This window comes from Ruditapes philippinarum, unplaced genomic scaffold (assembly GCF_026571515.1).
Source record: "Ruditapes philippinarum isolate M1 unplaced genomic scaffold, ASM2657151v2 ctg3189_1_1_1_1, whole genome shotgun sequence".
Lineage (NCBI taxonomy): Eukaryota > Metazoa > Mollusca > Bivalvia > Venerida > Veneridae > Ruditapes > Ruditapes philippinarum.
The window spans coordinates 2,346-25,586 of record NW_026855426.1 but is presented as its reverse complement, the minus strand read 5'-3'; the positions used below and the strand labels follow the sequence as shown (position 1 = coordinate 25,586).

General features: G+C 32.4%; 1 protein-coding gene across 1 annotated transcript in view; it reads right to left on the bottom strand.

Moving 5' to 3' along the window:
* Positions 1 to 22,474, bottom strand: part of LOC132743274 (uncharacterized) — a 40,281-nt gene extending 17,807 nt beyond the window's left edge. Inside the window, exons 1-4 of the mRNA XM_060731807.1 lie at positions 22,405 to 22,474; positions 18,642 to 18,741; positions 6,170 to 6,392; positions 5,590 to 5,937 (exon numbers count right to left, since the gene is read on the bottom strand). Coding sequence (XP_060587790.1) covers positions 5,590 to 5,937; positions 6,170 to 6,392; positions 18,642 to 18,665 — 595 coding nt within the window. The 5' untranslated portion in view covers positions 18,666 to 18,741; positions 22,405 to 22,474. The remainder of the gene's footprint in view (positions 1 to 5,589; positions 5,938 to 6,169; positions 6,393 to 18,641; positions 18,742 to 22,404) is intronic.
* Between the last annotated feature and the right edge of the window lie 767 nt (positions 22,475 to 23,241).

The window sequence follows — 23,241 nt, the reverse complement described above, 5'->3', positions numbered from 1 at the left end:
ATCGATAGTCCTTTTTAACAAGAACTGTCGGAGGACTGTATTGGCTCGACTATTCGAAAAATTGGTCACAAGGGTGTTTTATTGAGTATAAAAATGCTTATTACCTATGAATATATAAAATTGACTGAAAAGGTACAAAGGCTTGTTATTAAGATGGTTTTTATTTCAAGTAAATCACTGCTTTATTATTATGAATGCATAAAATTGTCCCAAAAAAGGCACAAACCCTTCAGTAGTTATGGAGACAATAGCTTACAAGCAAACATTTACCATGAATTTCTAAGTTGAAAAAGGGGAGAAAAATCAGCCTAAATGCAAGATAGAATTATTGATCTTAGTCAGTGACCTTCAATTATGACCCTAAATGGATATGTGAAGTTTTAAATAAATATCTTTAATAGTTATTGAGATATGTAACACTTGCATGTAAACATTTACCAAGAGACTAAGTAGAAAAGGGGAGATAAATCAGCCTAAATGCAAGATAGATATATGGAACTTGGTCAGTGACATACAATTATGACCCTCCATGTATATGTGAAGTTTGAAATCAAAATCTCTGATAGTTATTGAGATATGTAAAACTTACATGTAAACTTTAACCAAGAGACTAAGTAAAAAAGGGGGAGATAAATCAGCCTAAATACATGACACAGATATGAGTGTTGTTCAGTGATCACTATTTATGACCACAAATATACATTATGAAGTTTCAAGTTTGTATCTTTAATAGTTTCAGAGATATGCAAAACTTGCATGTAAAACTTTTCCAAGAAAAGGAGATTTTTTTGTACAAAAGGGAGCATAATTCAGTCAAAATACATGGCAGAGTAATGAATCTTGAGATGTGACCTTCCATTATGATCCTAAGTACATGTGTAAAGTTTCGAGTAAATATAGTTGAAGACCTTTAACCTTTAATCAAAATTTCTAAGTTTCAAAGGGGCAAATTATTCTGCAAATATTGCAGGCAGATTAATGCAATTTTGCAAACTGATGTACATTGTAACTATAAAAATAGTATTGTAAATTTCAATTGAATATCTCAAGCAATAATTGAGATATTTGACTTTACAAAAAACTTTAACCAAAATTTCTAAGTTAAAAAGGGGCATAATTCTGTAAATATTGTAGGCAGAGTTATCCAACTTGTCAATCTGGTGTACATTGTTACTATAAATAAGTATTGTAAGTTTCAATTGAATATCTCAAGGAATAATTGAGATAATATGTATTTGACTTTACAAAAAACTTTAACCAAAATTTCTAAGTAAAAAAGGGGCATATTTCTGTCAATATTGTAGGCAGAGTTATCCAACTTGTCAATCTGATGTACATTGTTACTATAAATAAGTTTTGTAAGTTTCAATTAAATATCTCAAGCAATAATTGAGATATTTGACTTTAAAAAAAACTTTTACCAACGCAGACGCCGACGCGGACGCCGACGCCGTGGCGACTACAATAGCTCTCATATTCTTCGAATAGTTGAGCAAAAATCGATTATTTTAATGTTCTACCACTGCTGATTTGCCTAGGGGGTAACTTTTTTACACGCGGTTAAATAGAAATTTCCCAACTCCAGACAATACTAAAGTCTTTTTTGTTTGCCTTGTAAAAAAAGAAGTACAGAAAAAACATGGCTAGTGAATAAGTGGACAATTTGACAACTTTGTTGTCTGAACATCAAAGCGCATTCATCTTGGCCGTGCTTTTTTACCAACAGCATGTATAAATCTTAACTTTGCACATAAATTTAATCCTCGCCTTCGGGCTTTTTTTTGTTAACCATTGAATTTAATGCAGAAAATTAACTGCAATTAACACATTTATGTGACATGATATGCAGTCGCCGATGTACATCTACGGCATCGTAATTAACTGAGCAAAATTTATACGACGCCTTCCACTTTTTAATTAGCGAGTTTGATAGTTAACACCATGAATCGATAGTTAACACCCTGAATCGGTTTTTACCATATTTGACAGTAACTACTCGACCACATAAATTTACTTGCATATAAATGAATACACAACATGAGCACGATTAAATGATAAAGACAAACCAGTATAAAAGTATGTGCACATTTACAAATGTAAATAATAAAATTCATCTAATTTTCAAAACCTATTTAACATGGTTAATACTACTTAAGAAAATTATAGTGTGTAATAACATAATATTATAAACTTACATATCTACTGTAGTTAAATTAGTGATCTACATTCTACAATATTTTGACCTGTTGACTAGACTAGTACTAATATTGACTGCCATAAAATTGTATTAAACAAAAATTGCCTGTCACAAAGTTGCATTAGGTATTTGTGTTGTTTGTTTTGATTTCAAAGAGTCAATCTTGGAGACAAGAGTTTATTAGTCCCCTACCGGTTTACCGGAGGGGACTTTAGGTTTACCCTCCGTCCGTCTGTCCGTCCGTCCGTCTGTCTGTCAGTCCGTCAGTCCGTCCGTCCACAAAACTGGATCCCGCGATAACTTGAAAAGTACTGAAAATATTTTTATGAAACTTGATATATGGATAGATGGCAGTATGGAGATTATGCACGTCTTTTTCTTTTTTTCCTATGTTGAAAATTCTGGTTGCTATGGCAACAAATAGGCTGAAAATATGGCAAATTTTACACATAAACTGGATCCAGTGATAACGCAAAAAGTACTGGAAATATTTTTATGAAACTTGATATATGGATAGATGGCAGTATGGAGATTATGCACGTCTTTTTCTTTTCTTCCTATGTTGAAAATTCATTCTGGTTGCTATGGCAACAAATAGACTGAAAATATGGCAAATTTTACACATAAACTGGATCCAGTGTTAACGCAAAAAGTAATAGAAATATTTTTATGAAACTTGTAATATGTGTAGATGGCAGTATGGAGATTATACACGTCTTTTTCTTTTCTTCCTATGTTGAAAATTCTGGTTGCTATGGCAACACATAAACTGAAAATATGGCAAATTTTACACATAAACTGAATCCAGTGATAACTCAAAAAGTACTGGAAATATTTTTATGAAACTTGACATATGGGTAGATGGCAGTCTTGAGATTATGCATGTCTTATCTGTTCTTCCTATTTTGAAAAAATATTGGTTGCCTTGGCAACAAATAGGCTTAAAACATGGCAAATATAACAATATTTGTGATTAGTCAAAAAGAGCTGAAACTTTTTATGAAATTGCATCTTTAATTCCAGAGTTATCTCCTCATTAAGAATTTTGCTTTTTAAAATGTTATATTTTGGTAACATGGATGTTTCAAATATTAACTTTAGAGTGTCCTTCAGTCTGTCTGTCTGTCTGTTCATAAAAACTTTTTCCTGTAATCACTTTTAAAGAACATTTCCAACAAATTTACTTAAAACAGACAAAAATTTACACATTAGTGAATGGCCAATGGCCCTTCAGAATGTTGATGGGGTTCTATCCGGTAGGGGACTTATGGATTGCTTGCAATACTATGATAATTGCTTGTTTATTCTCAAAATGTGGTCACTACTGTATAAAAAATACATACAAGGATTGGTACCTTAAAGAAAAAAGGGCCATAAACAATGCGAAACTCGATTATAATATCGGCAGACAATCGATTGTGGTGGCCGATATTCGAAAGTGATTTTTGAGTCGGATACCCAAACTAGCTAAAATATTTACGAATCAGACTGTGATGACTTTTTGAAAGCAGACAGGCAATTGAGACCAGTTTAGACAGTTCCTAACAATTGAGAGATGGCAACGACCATTAATCGATATGCATATTATGACGAGTTTACTTTGCTTGCATGTACCCCCTGCATACAATTTTTATGCATGCATGTATAATTTTGTGCGTGAATTACGCACTGTTGTGCGTAAATGGGCATGCTGTAATATTCTTTTTAAGATTTGTTTAACCCAATAATGCATGAGAATTTTGTGAAAAATGACTGTTTTCATTGAAAAGCCTCCTGGTACAAGTTCAAATTGCTATGAAACTATAAACAAAAGGACCATGACGGCCCTGAAATCGCTCACCTGTATATATGTACTGGAGCGGGCCAATTTTAACCCAAAGGCTTTTATTTGAACAAACTTGGTAGACACCCATTAGAAGATGTTTCATGAAAAATATCTAAACTCTAGCTGTTTGAGGTTATTAAAAGAAGATTTTTAAGATATTACTATACACATATAGGGAAAAACAATAACCCCGGGACAGGGCCATTTTTAACCCAAGAGCCCTTATTTAAAGAAACTGGTAGACACCTATTAGAAGATGTTTCATGCTTAATATCTTAGCTCTAGCTCTATGAGTTTTTTAAAAAGAAGACTTTTTAAATTTTTACTATATACATAAAGGGAAAAAATGAACCCCTGGGGCAGGGCCAATTTAGACCCCAGGGCGAATATCTTAACAAACCTGGTAGACACCCACTAGAAGATATTTCATGCTTAATACCTAAGTTCTATCTATTTGGGTTTTTTAAAAGAAGATCTTTTAAGGTTTTACTATATACAAATTAGGAAAATCAATGACCCCCTAGGGCGGGGCCATTTTTTACCCCAGGGCTTTTATTTGAACAAACTTGGTAGACACTGACTAGACGATGTTTCATGTCAAATATTTAAGCTCTAGCTCTTTCGGTTTTATAAAAGAAGATTTTCTAAGTTTTTTTCTTTCGGTCGCATGATGGTAACCAGAAATCTGCATGGAATTAAATTCTTTGAACAATTTTTAAAGTTTTAAGACATGTTGTTCTTAATTCCTTCCTTGATTACTTCATTTTTAAAGTTGAATATCAAAAGAACATTCCTGTAAAGTTAAGATGAAATTGGCTAAGTGGTTTATGAGGAGAGGCCATTTTTAGCCTCTTACAAGTCCAAAATTTTCTTGGAGATGAGGGAGTCTGCTGACCTTCAAACCCCCAAGCAGAAGGGGGCACAACCCCCATCTGGCACCTCCTTTATCTGTATCTATTTAATAGGGGATGGCACCGAAAAGTTATCACTTTTTAATTCAATATGTCAATTGAAAAACAGTGTTTGGGGCTAAATAGGTCATTTTTTCACTATTTGAGGCCTAGAAAGGGGGCCTTAAAAGCCTTCAAGTCTATCTGAATTAATGAGTTAAATCTTTTGTTTGCTTTTAGAAAAAGTATAAAATGTTGAATGTTGCCCCTGCCTGGTGGTGGCTCTTGTCTAATTTATTAAGGTACATGTGGCGGCAATTCATAAAGGTTTTTTTTACATGTTTTCATACATAATCAAGTCGAAATACATAAAAGTAAATTTTTAACAGAGATGAATATTAAAGGAAATATCTCGGTATGGGGGTTCTGCACAGTGGTACGTATTCCCCAATGCTGCATCCCAATACACCATTTTATCGTCATATTGTTGAACCTTTACCACCATCCATACCCAAACTGGCACACGGTGTGGTTGGAAAGAAAGCTATATTTAAGGCTGCCAAAAAAGAAACATATTAAAACTATTTAAATTTTAAGAGAATATAAAACTTGATTAGAAAGTTTACCAATATGATAATAATAAAATATGTAAAATAAATGTAATTATTTAAACTTACTTAATAGCCTTTGTTGTGGTTTTCCACTTGGCAATTTTGGACACTCTTTTTTTTTACATTTATAGTCAATGATACTACACATTTCAAAACTTTGAACATTGATAGGGACATAACCTTTCCTTGCATCACATCGACAAAAACGTTCATTTTTTGAATCGTCTGGTTTGCATAAGATCTTATGAGTTCCTTCAGAACAATCATTCCATTTTTTATCTGGACATTCAGAGTATGTTGAAGAAGATTTGTTCACACTGTTGTAGAAGTTATTATCAAAACAGGTCACACTATACACATCTGGATCATCTATTTCTTGACCATTTCTTTTAAAGCTCAAATGTGGCTCTTCTCCTAAAATATAAATTTTAGTACCTTGAATAAGTTTTCAAGTTACACTCTGTTCAAGAAAATTATCTCTAGCCCCAATCACATAGTCCGAACTACAAGATGTCGCCTTTATATATATTTCATATCCTCTCAAAACTCTTTTAAACTATTTGCATTTATGAAGGCAAATTCCTTTCAATAACAAAATCTAATGTAAATATTTGTTTACATCAAGCTTTTAGAGATAACAATTTACCTGCTAAACAATTTTTTTCAATAGCACATCCTTCCTTGAAGATCTCAGGATTATCATAATCTCGAGCACAGTGGTAGATTCTGTCCGATGAACTGTCCAAACAGCGCAGGCAGTAGCTTGCATGGTGTTTCCACCAAAAAGAATCGTGCGAATGGCAAAAATCGAAACTACAATTCAATCGGTCAGAAGAATCCAAGTGTATCGGTAGAAGGCAGCATGTCACCTGGAAACAATCACTCTATATTACTACATTTAGTATCACATTCAACATATACAAGATTTTCACTTTTAGCAATTTATGAAATATATTTCTCAAGAAACAAACTAGGTTTTAATAACATACTAGTATGTGCCTAAATTTCCTAATATTCAGAAGTTCTTTCAAAAATTTTATCACCTATTTAATATATTTATAATTAAAATACAAATAGGTACCATAGTAACTAACATAAGGGTAACAATCGTAACTTAATCTATTACTTGTTGAATTTTGCTATGCAGAATTAAAATACAACTTAACAATTTTCACTCAAGATAGACTTTTTCTTTCTTTAAATTTATATTATTTAATTATGAAACAGTAATATGTAGTTATCAATATGTAGTTATCAATCTAGCTATCAACTACATATTAAATATATATATATAATATGCTAGTTGATATCACAGATTCACAAATATAGAATTGAATCATTTAGAAAGAATAAAGTCCTAAATTACAAATCATTCCTTTTGAATGGCTTTTCCATGTTGTAGATCATTGTACATATATATCTTTTTATTTTTTACTGGGTTATATACAGTAAAGGTCATACGGTGACTTTCCAGCTTTAATTGTGGAGTAAGACCTCAGGTGCCCTTCCAAGCATTATTTCAGACGGGAGCGGCATCCGAGTACAATGTACATGTAGTATAGTGTAATATTCTACAATTATTGACTAGTATGCCATTGAATATGATGTGATATTCACCGGGTGATGACATGCCGAGGTCAATATGGCTTTCTGCCGATGAACATCACATTATATTCATTGGCACGTCATAAGTCATAATAATTGTTTAATAATATAAATACGCTATAAGATTTTTTTTTAAATCACTTAAAGTACAACATTATACATGTACATGTCTGTTTCGTTGAAGCGCGGGAAAAAAAAGACGCATAACAACTAAGCGAACGCTGCGCATACAAAAATATTCCAAGTTTATAATTATCATTGCGGTGTAACGTTTAACTATAATAGTAATGTAATGATATTTAATCAAGAAATATACCAAAAAGAACAAAACGCAACAATTATTTTAATAAGCACGCGTAAAAAACAGTCTACGACGTGAATATGATACTACACCCAGTGAATATGATTTTATAAAGATTTCTGTTGACTACTGTTTTGACCAATGACATTGCAGCTATATTTATATCATATAATGTATGTTATCAGTAGGGTGTTTTGTATTGTTTTGGTGCTACATATTAATTCCATTGCTAAATCAGTAAATTTAATATTTATTGTTACAAATTCAATCATTCTTAGATAGTCAACCATCTTTGAAGAAAATTATTAGCTACAAATAACAATATGATATGATTATTACTATTTATTAGTATTAGATATTAGTACTTAAAATAAGCTTTTATTCTTGAAATTTAACAAATAATTACTCTAAGAATTTTTTTTCAAAAGTTTGCGAATCTGGTGATACAATGGCAGGAGGATATCTGTATCTGATTTTCATTAGGCGATAGAGAACGCGCAAGAGTTTGGCATTTCATTAACAGTCATAACTATGGGCACTGAATCACTCCAGTGAGAAATCCTGAGCTAGAATATCACAGTGTTTATTATCATAAATGAAAGATATAATCTTGTTTGTGTCTTATTTCCTTCTTAAGCTCATTCAGTAATCTTCTACAGTGGACCAAAACATGTGTTTGTTTTTATATATATTTCCAACCCTTTCAATGATTTAAACCTTACAGACGGAATAGTAACAACTTTGACAAAATATCTTTCTGTTTTAAAACAGCACAAATGTTTCATTCTAAAAAGATTGGTCTCTTTCACTTTAATCATCAATGAGTATTAGTTCTCTTCCACTTTCTCAAACTGTGCAGTTTACACCCGTGGGAAAAATACAACAAACATTATCAAAAAACCATAGTAATATTATATAGTCAACATACTCAACAATTTTCACAAAAAAAAACTACAGCAGATTAGCAAAAGAGCATGCTTTATCAGTTACTGGTACTTTTTACAGTTGGATATAACAACTTTAGAATGAAATTCATATCACATACAACATCAAGTTTGTGTAATGGTCAAAACCTGCTTTAAATCTTGAACAGTTTCAGTAGTGTTTTCATTACTACTCAGTGTCCAAATTAGTATGAATGTAAATGAAAATTATCAATATGATTAATCATCAACTTATAAATACAACATGTATTGTTAGTTTTCATCAGTCCTAAATCATAGCTATCAAATAATTGTTTTATTGATAAACACCAGGAATAAAGAATGTTTATTATGTATGACTTCATAATGACTGATAATAAATTTATCTTCAACATTTAATCATGATACAATTATAGCATAACGTCATGAATTAACCTTATTCTTATTCTATATCACATGTATATCCTTGTGTTAAAGGTTTGCTGGTGTGTAAGAGATACATATGATATTAAATATCAATATCTAATATACAATTAATAGCAATTATTTCAAACTGTCTTATAATAAATTAAAGTGACATTAAAATTATACCCTAGGGGCGTCCGTGACCGAGTGGTTAAGGTCGTTGACTTCAAACCACTTGCCCCTCACCTCTGTGGGTTCGAATCCCGACAGGGACTTTGGATTCTTTCATGTGAGGAAGCTATCCAGCTAGCTTACGGAACGTCGGTGGTTCTACTCAGGTTCCCGTTTGTGCCTGAAATAATGCAGGGAAGGGCACTTGAGGTCTTCCTCCACAAGTAAAGCTGGAAAGTTTCGATATGACCTATACTGTGTCGATGTGACGTAAAACCCAAAACAAAATTATACCCATTTTCCATTGTTAATTAAGTAGAGCTGAATTTAAATATTTAAAGTTTTATCTTTAAAAAAATTATTATAATGGTTTTATATTTCTCCAGTATAAACAATGGTGGTGCATTATACATTATATGTCTAATATTTTGGTATATTTACGAACACTTGGAGTGACTTGACCTGAGAATAATCCACAAAATAACCAAAAGTAATTACACCCTCAAAATGTGTCGACCACCAGGGCATTTTCACCCTATCACAAGTGGTTGGCATATTAACCCATTTCCAATCCATAATAGCCTATTTTTCCCCAATTAAAAAAGTATTCCCAAAAGCAGTCAAAAAAACAAACTGATTCAACGTCTGAGAAATATCAGACTGTTTTCACTTGGCCCATTATGTCTCAAAAATGCTTTTGTTTATTATTTCTCAAAAGCACTTTAATTAGTAACCTTATAGTATTAAACTAGAACTGCCACTGTCATGGCGTGAATACCCCCGCATACCACTTTGTCAGAATCAAAAGTGACCATTTACAGCTCAAGGACAACCTCCCTGCCAAATCTGAGGTTACTAAGCCAGTCCATGCTTCAAATGTGAAAATGTCAAAATCAGTACACTGTGGATAGGCATTCTTAAGCATCTGAGCAGACAAGCTTATTATAGTTAAAATCCCTGTCACATTGACCTTTGACACAGTCACCTTAAAATCAATAGGGATCATCTCCTAGTCATAAACAACCTAAGTACCAAACATGAAGACTGTTGACCAAATCATTCTTAAGCAATTGAGCGGACAAGCATTTTTAATCAAGGCCCCTGTGACCTGTACCTTTACCCAGTGACCTCAAAATCAATAGGGACCATCTACTAATCATGACCAATCTAAATACCAAATTTGAGGAGTGTGGGTCAAAGGAATCTTAAGTTATTTGGCGGACAAGCTTTTTTTAATCAAGGCCCCTGTAACCTTTGACCCGGTAACCTCAAAATCAATAGGGATCATCTACTAATCATGACCAATCAAAATGCCAAATATGAAGACTGTGGGTCAAAGGAATCTTAAGTTATTGGGCAGACAAGCTTTTTTTACCCAAGGTCCCTGTGACCTTGACCTTTGACCCTGTGACATCAAAATCAATAGGGATCATCTACTAATCATGACTAATCTAAATGCTAAATATGAAGACTGTTGGTCAAAGGAATCTTAAGTTATTGTGCGGTCAAGCTTTTTTCTCAAGGCCCCTGTGACCTTGACCCAGTAACCTCAAAATCAATAGGAATCATCTACTAATCATGACCAATCTAAATACCAAATATGAGGACTGTGGGTCAAAGGAATCTTAAGTTATTGGGCAGACAAGTTTTTTTTACTCAAGGTCCCTGTGACTTTTACCTTTGACCCTGTGACCTCAAAATCAATAGGGATCATTTACTAATCATGATCAATCTAAATACCAAATATGAAGACTGTGTGTTAAAGGAATCTTAAGTTATTGGGCGGACAAGGAAAAACCGACGGATGGCCGGACGGACGGCCGGACGGACAAGCTGATTCCAGTATACCCCCCTTACAATTCGTTGTGCGGGGGTTTAATAAGTTACTCAATGGCCAATTACCAGAACCATGTTTTTATCTGCTGGTTTTTGGCAATAAATACAGTTATAGTGAATTATTAGTCAAAATACTACTATGTTCACACATTGCTACTTTTCAGTCCAACTTATTATACTACGCAATGACATATTGTGCTATTTTGTGTATGGACAATACTGACCCAGAACAAACATATCTTAGAATCTAGCTTTGCGCTTGTTCTCAATAAAACACAGCATTTGATGTTCCACTGGGTAGCTCTTATATTAAGGTTTGTCTTGAGATAAAAATGTCGTTAGAAAGGTGGCTGCCACTTTGTCTAATAAGGACTTTTTTATCTGGTATTTTTCCTTTACAAGTACCATTAATGCCCTAAAATGTAACATACGTTACTGTCGCCACCTAGAATTTTCAACTTTGAAATTGTGTTTCAAAAAATAAGTTCCAGAATAAACGAAACATTTGCAATTAGTCATTGCTGCCTGTATATGCACTTTGATTATTAGCAAAAATTTTATTTGACTTTTAAAACCTCATTGATAAAGTGGATGATCAATGGATTGTCGCCAAATGCATATAAATAAATAGTGACAAACCTAAAACAATTAGAAGCGAAAACGATATTACATAACTAAATCGATGCATGCTTAATAATACCACATATATATAATTATAAGCAATAATAAGCTCGCAGCCTCTAAAATATCATTCTGTTTACGGAGATTTTCATTTTTTATTCAAATCTTTTCTACAGCATTTTAAAAAGAAACATACGTTACCATTGTTTAAGAGCTGATCCATTCAAGGAAGAAATTGAAGTCAGAAAGCAGGTATAACAGCAACATTAACTTCAATTTGACATAAGAAGGATATTTTGTTAACTTTGGTAGAGTTTTAACTTGTTTAAGTAACCACAGTGAAACAAACGTTTTTTTTTATCAAACAGACTTTATATTGTTTACACATGCAAATATAAAAACATAAAATCGCATTTTTTATTACAATAGAAAGATGTACATTTGATTCCTATATAAAACAAGATTGCATTTGAGAAAAATGCTATGCCACCGCATTAATACAACACTAAATAGTAGGGTAGGAACAGATTTTTTTGTTTATATACAATTGAAGATTGTCATAATGCATAGATCCCTGACCTATTTAATTCTTATTATCAGATTAGGATTAAATGTATTGTTAATGGTCACCTGATATCAAAGTTCAATTTTACAACTAAAACTGTGCACATGGTCAAAATTTCATTGCTGTACATCAAAGGACAAGAAAGTAGGTCACTGTCCCCTTGGACAAGGCAAAATTTTGACCCAAGGGTTTAATTCAAAACAATCTTGATATAGGTCCACCAAACAACATTTCAAGTCAAAGAGGACCTATAGATAATATCATTTAACAAATATTAAAGCTCTAAGCCTTGTACCTTCAGACAATAAGATTTTTTGATTTTTTACTATACGTATATATTGAAAATCAATGACCCCCGGGGCGGGGGCAATTTTGACCCCAGGGCTGTAATTTGAACAATCTTGCTTGAGGTTCACTACACAATGTTTCATGCAAAATATCTAACCTCTAGCATTTGTCAATTGCTAGAAGAAATTTTTTTAAAGTTTTTACTATATACATATAAGGAAAACCAATGACCCCCGGGGCGGGGCCGATTTTGACCTAAGGGCTATAATTTGGACAATCTGGGTTAAGGTCTACAAGACAATACCTTATGCAAAACATCTAAGCTCTAGGCCTTTTGGGTCTTTACAAGGAGGTATTTTATGATTTCAGCTCAACTTTTTTTTTAAAAAAAATAGAGGTATTGTGATAGTTGCGGCGGCGTTGACGTTGCCTTTGCCGTCCGCAAACTTGTACCTGGATCATAACTTTTTTAGTTCTTGGTGTATTGCCTTCATACTTGGCCACAACAACATTTGGGACAATACTTTTCAGTAGACCACACAAACCTTGACCTTCATCCATAAATGACCTTGACCTTCAAGGTCAAAAGTCCAAATTTTGCTTGTTCTTGCTATTATTGGCTGTAACTTTGTTATTTTTAAATGGATTATCTTTAAACTTGAACATAATAAACTTCAAGGATATCCCTTAAAATAACCAGACAGACCTTGACCTTCACTCAAAAATGACCTTGTCTTTGATAGTTAAATTATTGAAATTTTCACCTTTTTTTTTTGGTTATTATTGGCTGTAACTTTGTTATTTTTGAATGGATTATCTTCAAACGTGAACATAATAATCTTCAAGGATAACCATTAAAAATAACCAGACAGACCTTGACATTCACTCATAAATGACCTTGACTTTGAGGGGGGCAATTTGGTGGGAGGGGGTATTCACATGAAATGCTTATAATTTGAAAACTTGATGGTAAATGTCTTTGAAAAGTTGCAATTGAATAAGTTATATAAAGAACTTTGATAAAATATTAAGGATGATCAGGTTCCTAAATATACCCATTACAGGTATCTTACCTGAAATGTACACGTGTTTTACAAATTTTCTTTACAGTAACGGTTTTTCACGTTTTTTTAAATACATTTAACGGTTTGCAATAGAATACGATTTACTCATTACTATTGATATTTTTCATTGAAGTGTCTTAACGTTAGTAGATGCAGGCAAGAGCAGATCTTTAACTTATATTCTAAGAACTTTGTTAATATGTTATTTACAAATTATTACCATCTGTTTTATAGTCAAAATTTTAAGAATTAAGTAAGTTACAATTTGTTATAATTGGACAGTTGATGTTTGCCTTTTGAAATGACTGATTGATTGATTAATTTTCTTAAGACCGGGCGGTCAAGGATAACCTTTGAAAGTGAAAGCACTCATTTCCAGTAGGGTCCTTACCTAACAGGCTCTAGAGACAGCTATGAGATATAAGGGAGTCCGGGAACCAGTCCCTAGCTCTTATTGAATAGATCCCTTGGTTCTTTTACATGCCCAGTGTATAGCACTGATACATGCGAGGATTACCTGGGTTTCGTACCAGTAAGCTTCTAGGTAGGTGGGAAACACTGAAAGCGTTTGTGAAAAAAAACCAAGGGTGTTACCCAGGATCGAACCCGAAACCTCAGGAGTGACAGTCAGTGGTCAAACCAACTGAGCTATCGCGCCACCTTATCGCTTAGGACATTGCTCTTAACCTAGTCCTTTAGTAATAATAATGTGAATATATTATTACGTTGATATATTCTCTTTTAGTATGATGTTTGAAACATGAATGACTATTGCAGGTAGATTATCTTTCCGTGGCATGACAATTAAACAGATTCCTGAATTAGAGTGCAGAGTCCTAGGCAATATTAAAAATGAGTAAGTGTATGCTTCTTTAAGACAAAAATATTTTCTATAATAATGAAAATATAATTATTCAGCTTGAGATTTAAGAGTTATTGTGTAAAGTTTCATGTTATTTACTGATTTATTATAAACAATTGAAAATCGATAGCATGAAATAGCGTCATCTGGCAAGTGATCAATACATGGTGGAAAAAGAACGTCTAGAAAACCAAACAAATGAAGAAGTTTATATAAATATCAGGAGGAACTACAATTGGCACTGACATTATTTAGTCATTTACAAATTTCAAAATGCTGTTTAACTCTTCTATTCAACATGACAATGTAAAAATAGTCAATTATTTTCTTTTAAAGTTTTACACAAACTTGTAATCACTGGAGTCTGAATCAATATGCAAAATATAAAATACAGTTTAAAATACTAAATATATCAAAGATAACAGCATGATACTGCCTAGACAATTTTCAGGTCTACAGGATGTAAAAAAAAAAGAATAAGTAAGAAAAATGCCATTGAGCTAATTTTATCTAAACAAAAAAAAAGTATTACTTTAGCAAAGTTGTTGTTGTTAGTCACATGACTTAGGTATTTTTGTTTAAACATTTTTATTTTGACAATTATAGGAAACGTTTTAGTTTTTATCTGTGTAAGCTAAGCTGAACATAATGGTTCTTAAACATTGAAGTATGTATGTGTAAATATGTTATGTATATGAAAGTTTAATTTTGCTGATGTAATAAAAGGTTTGTCAAAATATATATCTGTTCTGTTATATGTGAAACAACCATATGCAAAGAAAAGCAAACCAATATGCTGGTAGAAAGAAAAAAAGTTTATTATGAATGTAGGTTTGATATCGGCTGTAAGTCGGTAAACCGATATCGGCCCGACCTTTAGCCGGGTTTCACACACGACGTCGAGCCGCCATCGGATGCCGATATCAGGCCGACATTGAAGAGGATGTAGGATCGATCTCAGCCCGATATGTAATGTTTGCTGGGTAATGTTTAGAACATAATGGAATTTTCATAATTTGTTTGACGAGCCAAATATTGATGTGCAACAATTAATTTTTTGATGAGTGTGCGTAATAAAAATATATTTTAAGTAACTACGATTTTTGTACGAGAACTGTCCGCATGTCATATGCTATTAACAGATTGGGTTAATGGAGAAACTGAAAAGCAATTTGAAATATTACTTTCAATGACATTTTGCAATGAAAAAATAAATAACTAAATTCTAGGTTATTATATGTGTATATATTTTTGATATGGTAGGTAAATGAAATTCAGTTAAAATAATGTTAAGAAAGTTTTGAATGACAGACTATTCTCCCCTTACCAGTTCCTCTCCCTGACGGTTCTCTCCCAAACTGTTTCCTCCCCTGACGGTTCTCTCCCAAATTTGAAATATGCAGACAGTTCTCCCCCATTTTTTTTATAAGTTATCATTTTAGTTTTTCCTTAATCTTATATTTCTCAATGAAGATTATTAAAAGAATGTAATTGATATTAAGTGCATTTCATGTTTTATGTTTACTTAATTCTGTAAAGTTTTTGTAAATTTAACACCTTTTTCAGGTATTTTAATCCTATTAACACCTTCATTGTGAGATTATTTGACATTGATTGAAATATACCTGTAAAGGTCTAGTGGTATTCTTCATTTGTTAAATAACGTATAAGGTGATACAGGTATGTTATAGAAAATAAATAAGCAATAACTGGTATGCAATCACATTTCACATTAACTTTTATAAAATTGGTTAAAGAACATGTAGTCATTAACATGAAACAATATATAATACCAAATATCTAATAAAAAATACTTATTCATCAACACCTTTTCTCAGCTATTTTAATCATTAGATTACACCTTGATTCTTGAGAAATGAATTAATTAACGCTTCAATTTTCTCTGACAGCAAACTTAACACATATGTGTATTGAACTCCTTTCTTCGTTTAACAAAAGTATGAAATTTAGCAATTAAAATTCATTAATCATTTTTTCTTATATTTTTTTATTTATTAAAAAAAAAACTACAAAAAACACACCCAATAATTAATATCAAATCATTATCCCAATCAAGTAAATTATTCAATAATTATTCAACACGTTAAAAAGTATTCATTAGATCTAATAAAAAAACTATTATGCTAAAAGTATTTTTTTATCTAGATTTATATCAATAAATCATAAACATACCAATGTATTAAACATCTAAATACTTCAATAAAATATCTTTTATTCTCTACTTTATATCAATTAATAATATTTTTATAATAAACTTATCCATTTATTAAACATCTAAATACTTTAGTACTATAATATTGTATTAATAAAACTAAAAATTGGGAGGAACTGTCAGCTTATTTGCAAATATGTAGACGGTTCTCCCCCAAAATAGGGAGAGAATCGTCAGGGAGGAAACGTCAGGAGAGGAACCGGTAAGGGAGAGATGTCTGACTACTGTTTTGAATTCAGCTTAAAATTTTATAGCAGGGGGCTTATAAAAGTCGTTTCAAAACTTTATTAAAGAAGTCTTCTTCTTCACAATTACAAAATAACAGCTTCATTACTTCTCGCAATTAAATATTTCTTTTAATGGTGCCACAAAACAGAACACAACAAAATATCAAAGTATAAGGGCTGTTCGAAAAGAATTGCTTATTGTCCTCTATCTCGTGATCCACGTGGTACACGATAAAAATCAATACATACCTGTATAGGGTAATTCAATACCTACACAACGGTGTATTAATGTACATGTTAGGCTTAGTGTAAGACATACAATTTGCCATTTAAATACACGCAGTAATTGACCACTGTAGTAAAAATGGTTGGTAGAAGCGTCGACAAAAAAGATGAAATATGGGCTTACATCAAAGCTCGCTCAAAACTGGGTTGCTCTTTGAAACAGTTGATTACTGAACTCTCTACTGCTTATGGACCTTATTGTGTGTCTTATGACTCAGTTAGGCGATGGAAAAAGAAATTTGAGTCCTATTTTGAGCCCGTCAGAAAAGATAGCAACTAAATCTGGGCCACTAAACACAACAAACTCCCAATAATTGCCAAACGGTTTTTGAGTGCAAAGAAGGTTTTGTATGCAATTTTCTTCTCTGGTGAAGGAGTCGCAATAAAAGTGCCGATGAAAAGGGCAAAAGTTTATCTGGGAAGTACTACAAAGACGTAGTACTTAAGAAACTGAAAAGAAAACTATAAGAAACGACGCCCTGTCACTGGTTTTAAGCATAGCGTCTTCTACATGACAATGCCCCCCCCCCCTCATACCTCCGCAATAGTTTCGGCGTTTTTGAAAAAAGAAAAGGGAACTTTTTTGCCTCACCCCCCGTATTCAACAGACCTTGCCCCGTGTGATTTATTTTTGTTTCCGAAATTGAAATCCTTCCTTGCTGGGCGGAAATACAAGTCCCGACAGGCACCACTTCATCTGTCATTCATCAGTACCTTATTACTGTGCTCAAATCAGCGTACCGTGACGCCGTCAAGAAGTGGATACATCGGCTGAATTTCTAGCCACGGGTAGTACTTCGAGGGCAAGAAATAAACACTTTTAGGCTAACTTGAAATTTGAAGTCTCCAGATAGAAATAAGCAATACATTTCGAACATCCGCCGTATATTTAGCACTGTCACCTTTAAATACCCTTAAATAATTCAAACTTATTTGGCACTTGATGATATTAATGCTAATTATGAAGTTCGATAAAAGAGTATTATATCTGTCGACAAAAAGTAAAGTATTATTATCTTAAATGTTCATCATAAATAGTGATTATGATCCTTTTCGTTTTTTAAGTTATGGCATCAATGTTAATTTGCATATGTGTGGACGCCTGCACTGATTAAAACAGTAGCAAGAAATAATGAATTGAGTAAAATACTACTTTCTACAATATAATACCGGTATTCACAACATCTCATAGCATAGTAATGCATCACCAAATTTGGCAAAAACATAAAAAGGGCTTCTTATAAAAAAAACAAAGAGCATGAGGTTAGATAATAAGCATCTTCAAGTAAGTGTCTACTAAGTTTGTTCAAATAAAAGCCCTGGGTCAAAATTGACCCTGTCTTGGGGGGGGGGTAATTGATTTTCCTTATATACATATAGTAAAAAATAAAAGAAAAAATCTTCTTAAAAAAAAAAAAACAACTTAAATTAACAAGTATTCTGACTCTGGTGAGCGATTTAGAGTAATCATGGCTCTTTTGTTTTATTTTGTGTGTATGTTTTTTTTTCACGGAAACTCACTGTAAAAAAATAGAAAAAATAAGAATCTCTGAAGAAAGCCCAACACGGCAAAATTAAAAATGTTGCAGGCTCGGTTTGATTGAGTCATATCATGGACCGTACTGTAAGTTCTCGTATGAAAACCATTAAATGAAGACCGACCTATGTTAAACACATGACAGCAAACGTTTAGCAATGAGATATATATAAGTGCTAGAAATGTCATACTTACAATATAGAACAGATGAATATTCATCCTTACTGTTGTTTGTTGGTCATTTACTATTTAGCCGTCGGAACTTGTTGAGTTATGTGTCAAAGCAAGCGATCACCTGTGAATATAATTAGATTAGTATCTGAGATGGTCTAAAAATCTAACCGATGCAGAACATCTTTTATTTTAAAGAATTTTATAGCCACGGAAATAAAAAGGTCTTTTTAAGTATATCGATACAATATACGATAGTTATAAAAAAATAAGAAAAATAAAGAACATGTAAACCTTTTGATATCGCGAATGAGTTCATTTTGTGACGGTGTGTCCTAAATATTAGTCGAATAGGATGCGTTATATATAGAGAACAGCATGTGTATATAGAGAATTACATGCTACAGTACTTTGATACCAATTTTATCAACCGAACATGATAAAAGTGATATCAAAAGATAAACGTATTGTTTTATTTAGCATGCCATTACATTGACTTCTATTAATAAGGTGCATGTCTGATAAGCTTTATCAGTCGCCCTCAGCTTTATCAAACACCTCATCGGTACATAAAATGAAGAGAGTGATCTTTTTTACTTCTAACTAGTTTGAATATATCAAACTGATAAACATTAAAAATCGAATAACATCTTTAGGATTAAAGTCTCTTTTACATTTGACTAAAACATTTGGGAGTGTCTCTTATACAAGTATGATCCTTATAAAATATAACTGCGCGTGGCATGAACTCGAGAGCTTCTTGACAAGGTTTTGTCTCAATTGAAATTTAAAGAAAGAAACGCACATTAAAATTGAAAGCATGATAAACAGAATACCAAACAATGAATGTTATTTTAAAATTTATCAGTCTAGGCACGAAAAAAACCCGAAAGGCTCTGTAGAGCCCTCATCCTTCTTTTTGCTCAGGCTTGCCTGATTTAATTTTGTAATTTCAGACACTAGCATAGTATTCTCTATATATTTTAACGCCCCAAAACATAATGTCAGTATCAAAATATAGAAATTTCAAACTAGTTAGATTGTTACAAAATGTCATTACATAAAATGTTCTTCAAGGATGAGATCCAACTACATTTGTGAAAAATGCTATGCCACAGCATTAATTTAATACAACACTAAATAGACGTGTAGGAACAGATGATTTTTTTTCTATACATTTGGACTTTGTCATAATGCAGCTAAGTCTAGTGAATTAAGTTTAAACATAGTTAATTTCAAACAATGACACGACATGTTGTTAATACATTTACAATACGTAGATACGCGAATGTAAAGGGATTAGATCCGAAAGCTATAAAGCTTGTAAAGGTTTTCTCCTATATATTTGTACTATGCAGTTAAATTATGACAGTGTTGGTAATATTGTTTGAAACAATGAAGTTATTTTTTAACATATTTGGAACAAAAACAAATCGATGATTAAGCCAGCCATTGTTCAAAAGATCTTATTTTTAAGAATATAAACAATTGAATAGAATTAAAAAGAAGGTAAAGAAGATTCATTCGGATATGTCAAGTACGGAAATTATTTTGTGAAAATCGGTTACTTTCACGTATACATGTATATACATGAACTGCTCGAACAATTTTAGAATTTAATATCATGGCTAAGATTCTGGTCTCCGTTTAGTAAGGTATGAAGTGATATAGTACAGCATCAAATAGTCTGAATCTGATATCACTATAGAAGTGACACTCAAAGAAAAAGTGATGGTTACTTTCCAGGAGTCCACATTGACAATTTGGTGTGGGGGTCCTGGGGGACATATTTTTTTCTGAATAAATGATGTTTTAGAGAGCTACATTTCTATTTGGAACCGTGTGTGAATGACTTGCCAGTTTCTTTCACCTACGTAATAATATTTGGGGCATGTCTATATTACCATTAAGTTGCGTTTTAAAAGGGGACAAAGATATTGAGTTTTGTACTGCTCTAAAGAGTGAGTTCCAATCTCTCAAAGTAGATGGCAGAAATGCATTATGGTAAAGAGACGTTCTTGTGCGTATTGTTTGTATATCAGAAGCATTTTCGTCAATTGTACCTGGACGTTTCTCCAACTGATGGTGGGACTAAGAATGATAAATAATCTGGTACGAGACGAATTCTTATTTTGTAAAACAAAATAAGTTTGTGATTTTCTCTCCGGCTTTCGAGGGATTCCCAAAGTACTTCTCTTTGAAGTTCACGAAGAGATACAAGTTTAGTGGCCCCTGAATCTATACGAGTGGTTTCGTGTTGAATTTAATCAAGCTCAATATTTTCTATTTGTGTACAGTTGATCCAGACTACATCTGCATATTCAATGAGAGGTCATATGAATGAAAGCTATATAACTTCTAGTGATCTTCTGTCTAGTGTGAATTTAAGTTTTCTCATGATATGAATTATTTTCCAAGCATTCTCTTTGATAGAATTAATATGTACATGCCAAGAGCAATCATCCGAAAAGTAAAGACCAAGATGTTTATGACTATTTTCTGAGGAGATGATTCTTTTCTGGTCATGATTAGAACTGGCGGATTATAAGGCTTAGTTGTTTTGCGTGACATGATAATAGTTTTCAGATTAAGAAGGGTTGAATGTTACAAGCCATTTATCAGCCCAACTTGAAACTTTGTCGATATCAGATTGAAGACTTGCCGCAGCAGTTATTGGATTTTCAACACTTATGTGCAAACAGGTATCATCGGTAAAGAAATGTATGCTTGAGTTTAAATAACAACAATATCATTTATGTATACCAGGAACAACAGAGGCTAAAGAATAGATTCTCGAGGAACTCCTGCATTTACAGTTGCCCAATTAGAATGAGCTCCTGAAAGAACGACACATTGACGTCTGTTAGAAAGATAATCAGAGAACCAGTTCAGCAATTTTCCATTTAATCCAGCATTTTTTTATTTATAGAGAAGACCATCATGCAATACCTTGTCAAAAGCTTTACTTATAAGAAAATACTGTTCTCACTTCTAATCCGTCGTCGAGAGCCTTAAAATAAGTAAGCTAATTGACGGTTGAGGTTCCTGGTGTAAAGCCCAGACTGTACAGAAGAAGGAAATTTGTTATCACGAAAAAAGTTAAAAACATATTTAAATATAATACGCCATGTGACCTACTTTCTAGTCCTTTGATGTACAGTGTACCATGTGCAAAGATTATGATGTAAATTGAACTTTGATATCAGCTGACCTGAAATTTGACAAAGTGACTTACTGTCTTGTCCTTTGATGTGTAGTCATGAAATTTAGGCCATGTGAAATGTGACCTTGACAACAATTTCACCATTTTCACTAGACTCTCTCTATTTTGTTTAAATTGTGCTGAAATTTTTACCATACAGTGCTGTAACTTAATTGTATGTTTTAAATTCATACGTTAAATGAGGCGATTTAATGGTCTCCGCCTATTTACATGCAGGGCAAACCGTAAGTTGGTAGAATTTTTAGAATTTTTTCATAAATAAATTTTAGAACATCGAAATTATTTAGGACCAAATCTTTTATTTCAACTTCATGAACTTCAAATTATGTGGAAGCTGTCGTCCACGCCCGCTAGCAGCCGTAAGCAGAATTCAACTACCCAACTAGAGATAAAGTCAAAGAGAAAGAAAGAAGTACCACTAACACAACAATAATGACATTTACAAAAAGTTAATTTATGGAGTTGTCATATTTATAAAAAAGACAAAATTAGAAACTTGTCAATCGTTTAAGAGTCTTAAGTGATATCAATATCAAAATAAATAGTTATTTTAATAAATATTACCTTAAATATTTTATAAGTCCTGTGTATTGATAATTAAACTTTTATCAGTTAACAAACACACTGATTTATGACAGGTAAACTATTATATTACTGTATTATAGCGTTATCTAGTGTCATATTGTATAACGATAAAAGTAAAACGGACTGCGAAGAAACATTTATGTTTTCTGATTAGGGACAAACACATTATTGTGAATAATATTGAGAATTGTCATTACATACTTGAAATTTAGCCAGACTCATTTGTAAAACGCCAGATATAATTATTATATACCATTAAATACATACTGTTTTGTTTCAAATACCAATGTTAATGTTTTAATTCAGCAAAAAAGAGATATTAATGAGTATCAAAACCTTAAAAATGAATAGCTGAATCTAAGTCAAATTTACATTGTGAATGAAGAGAATGTGGGAGTTCCCCACTGCTGATAAGTGGAAGTAGTGACTTGTACAAAAGACAAACTACATTTATATCAATCACATAACCAATATTCACTAATAATTATTAATTCTGAATGATTTTGAATGTCAAATAATTAAAGTAATTTAAACATGGATGCTTTTGTCTATAAAATCCTTAAAGATTTGTTTTAACCTATTAAGTTGTATTTGGGAAATTGAAAAAAGCAATATTATATATTAATTTTCATTTCCATAACAATAACACCTTTGACAATAGCTGAGCTAAAATATCTTTTGTAATTCAATGTCAAGGGGGACATACCATGCGCGCGCATCCTCAAAATTATGATATGCGAACCCTTTTTTTAACCTATATTTTGAACAAAAACGAGTCATGTAAAGCAATCAGAATAGATTTGAATTTAATTTCTT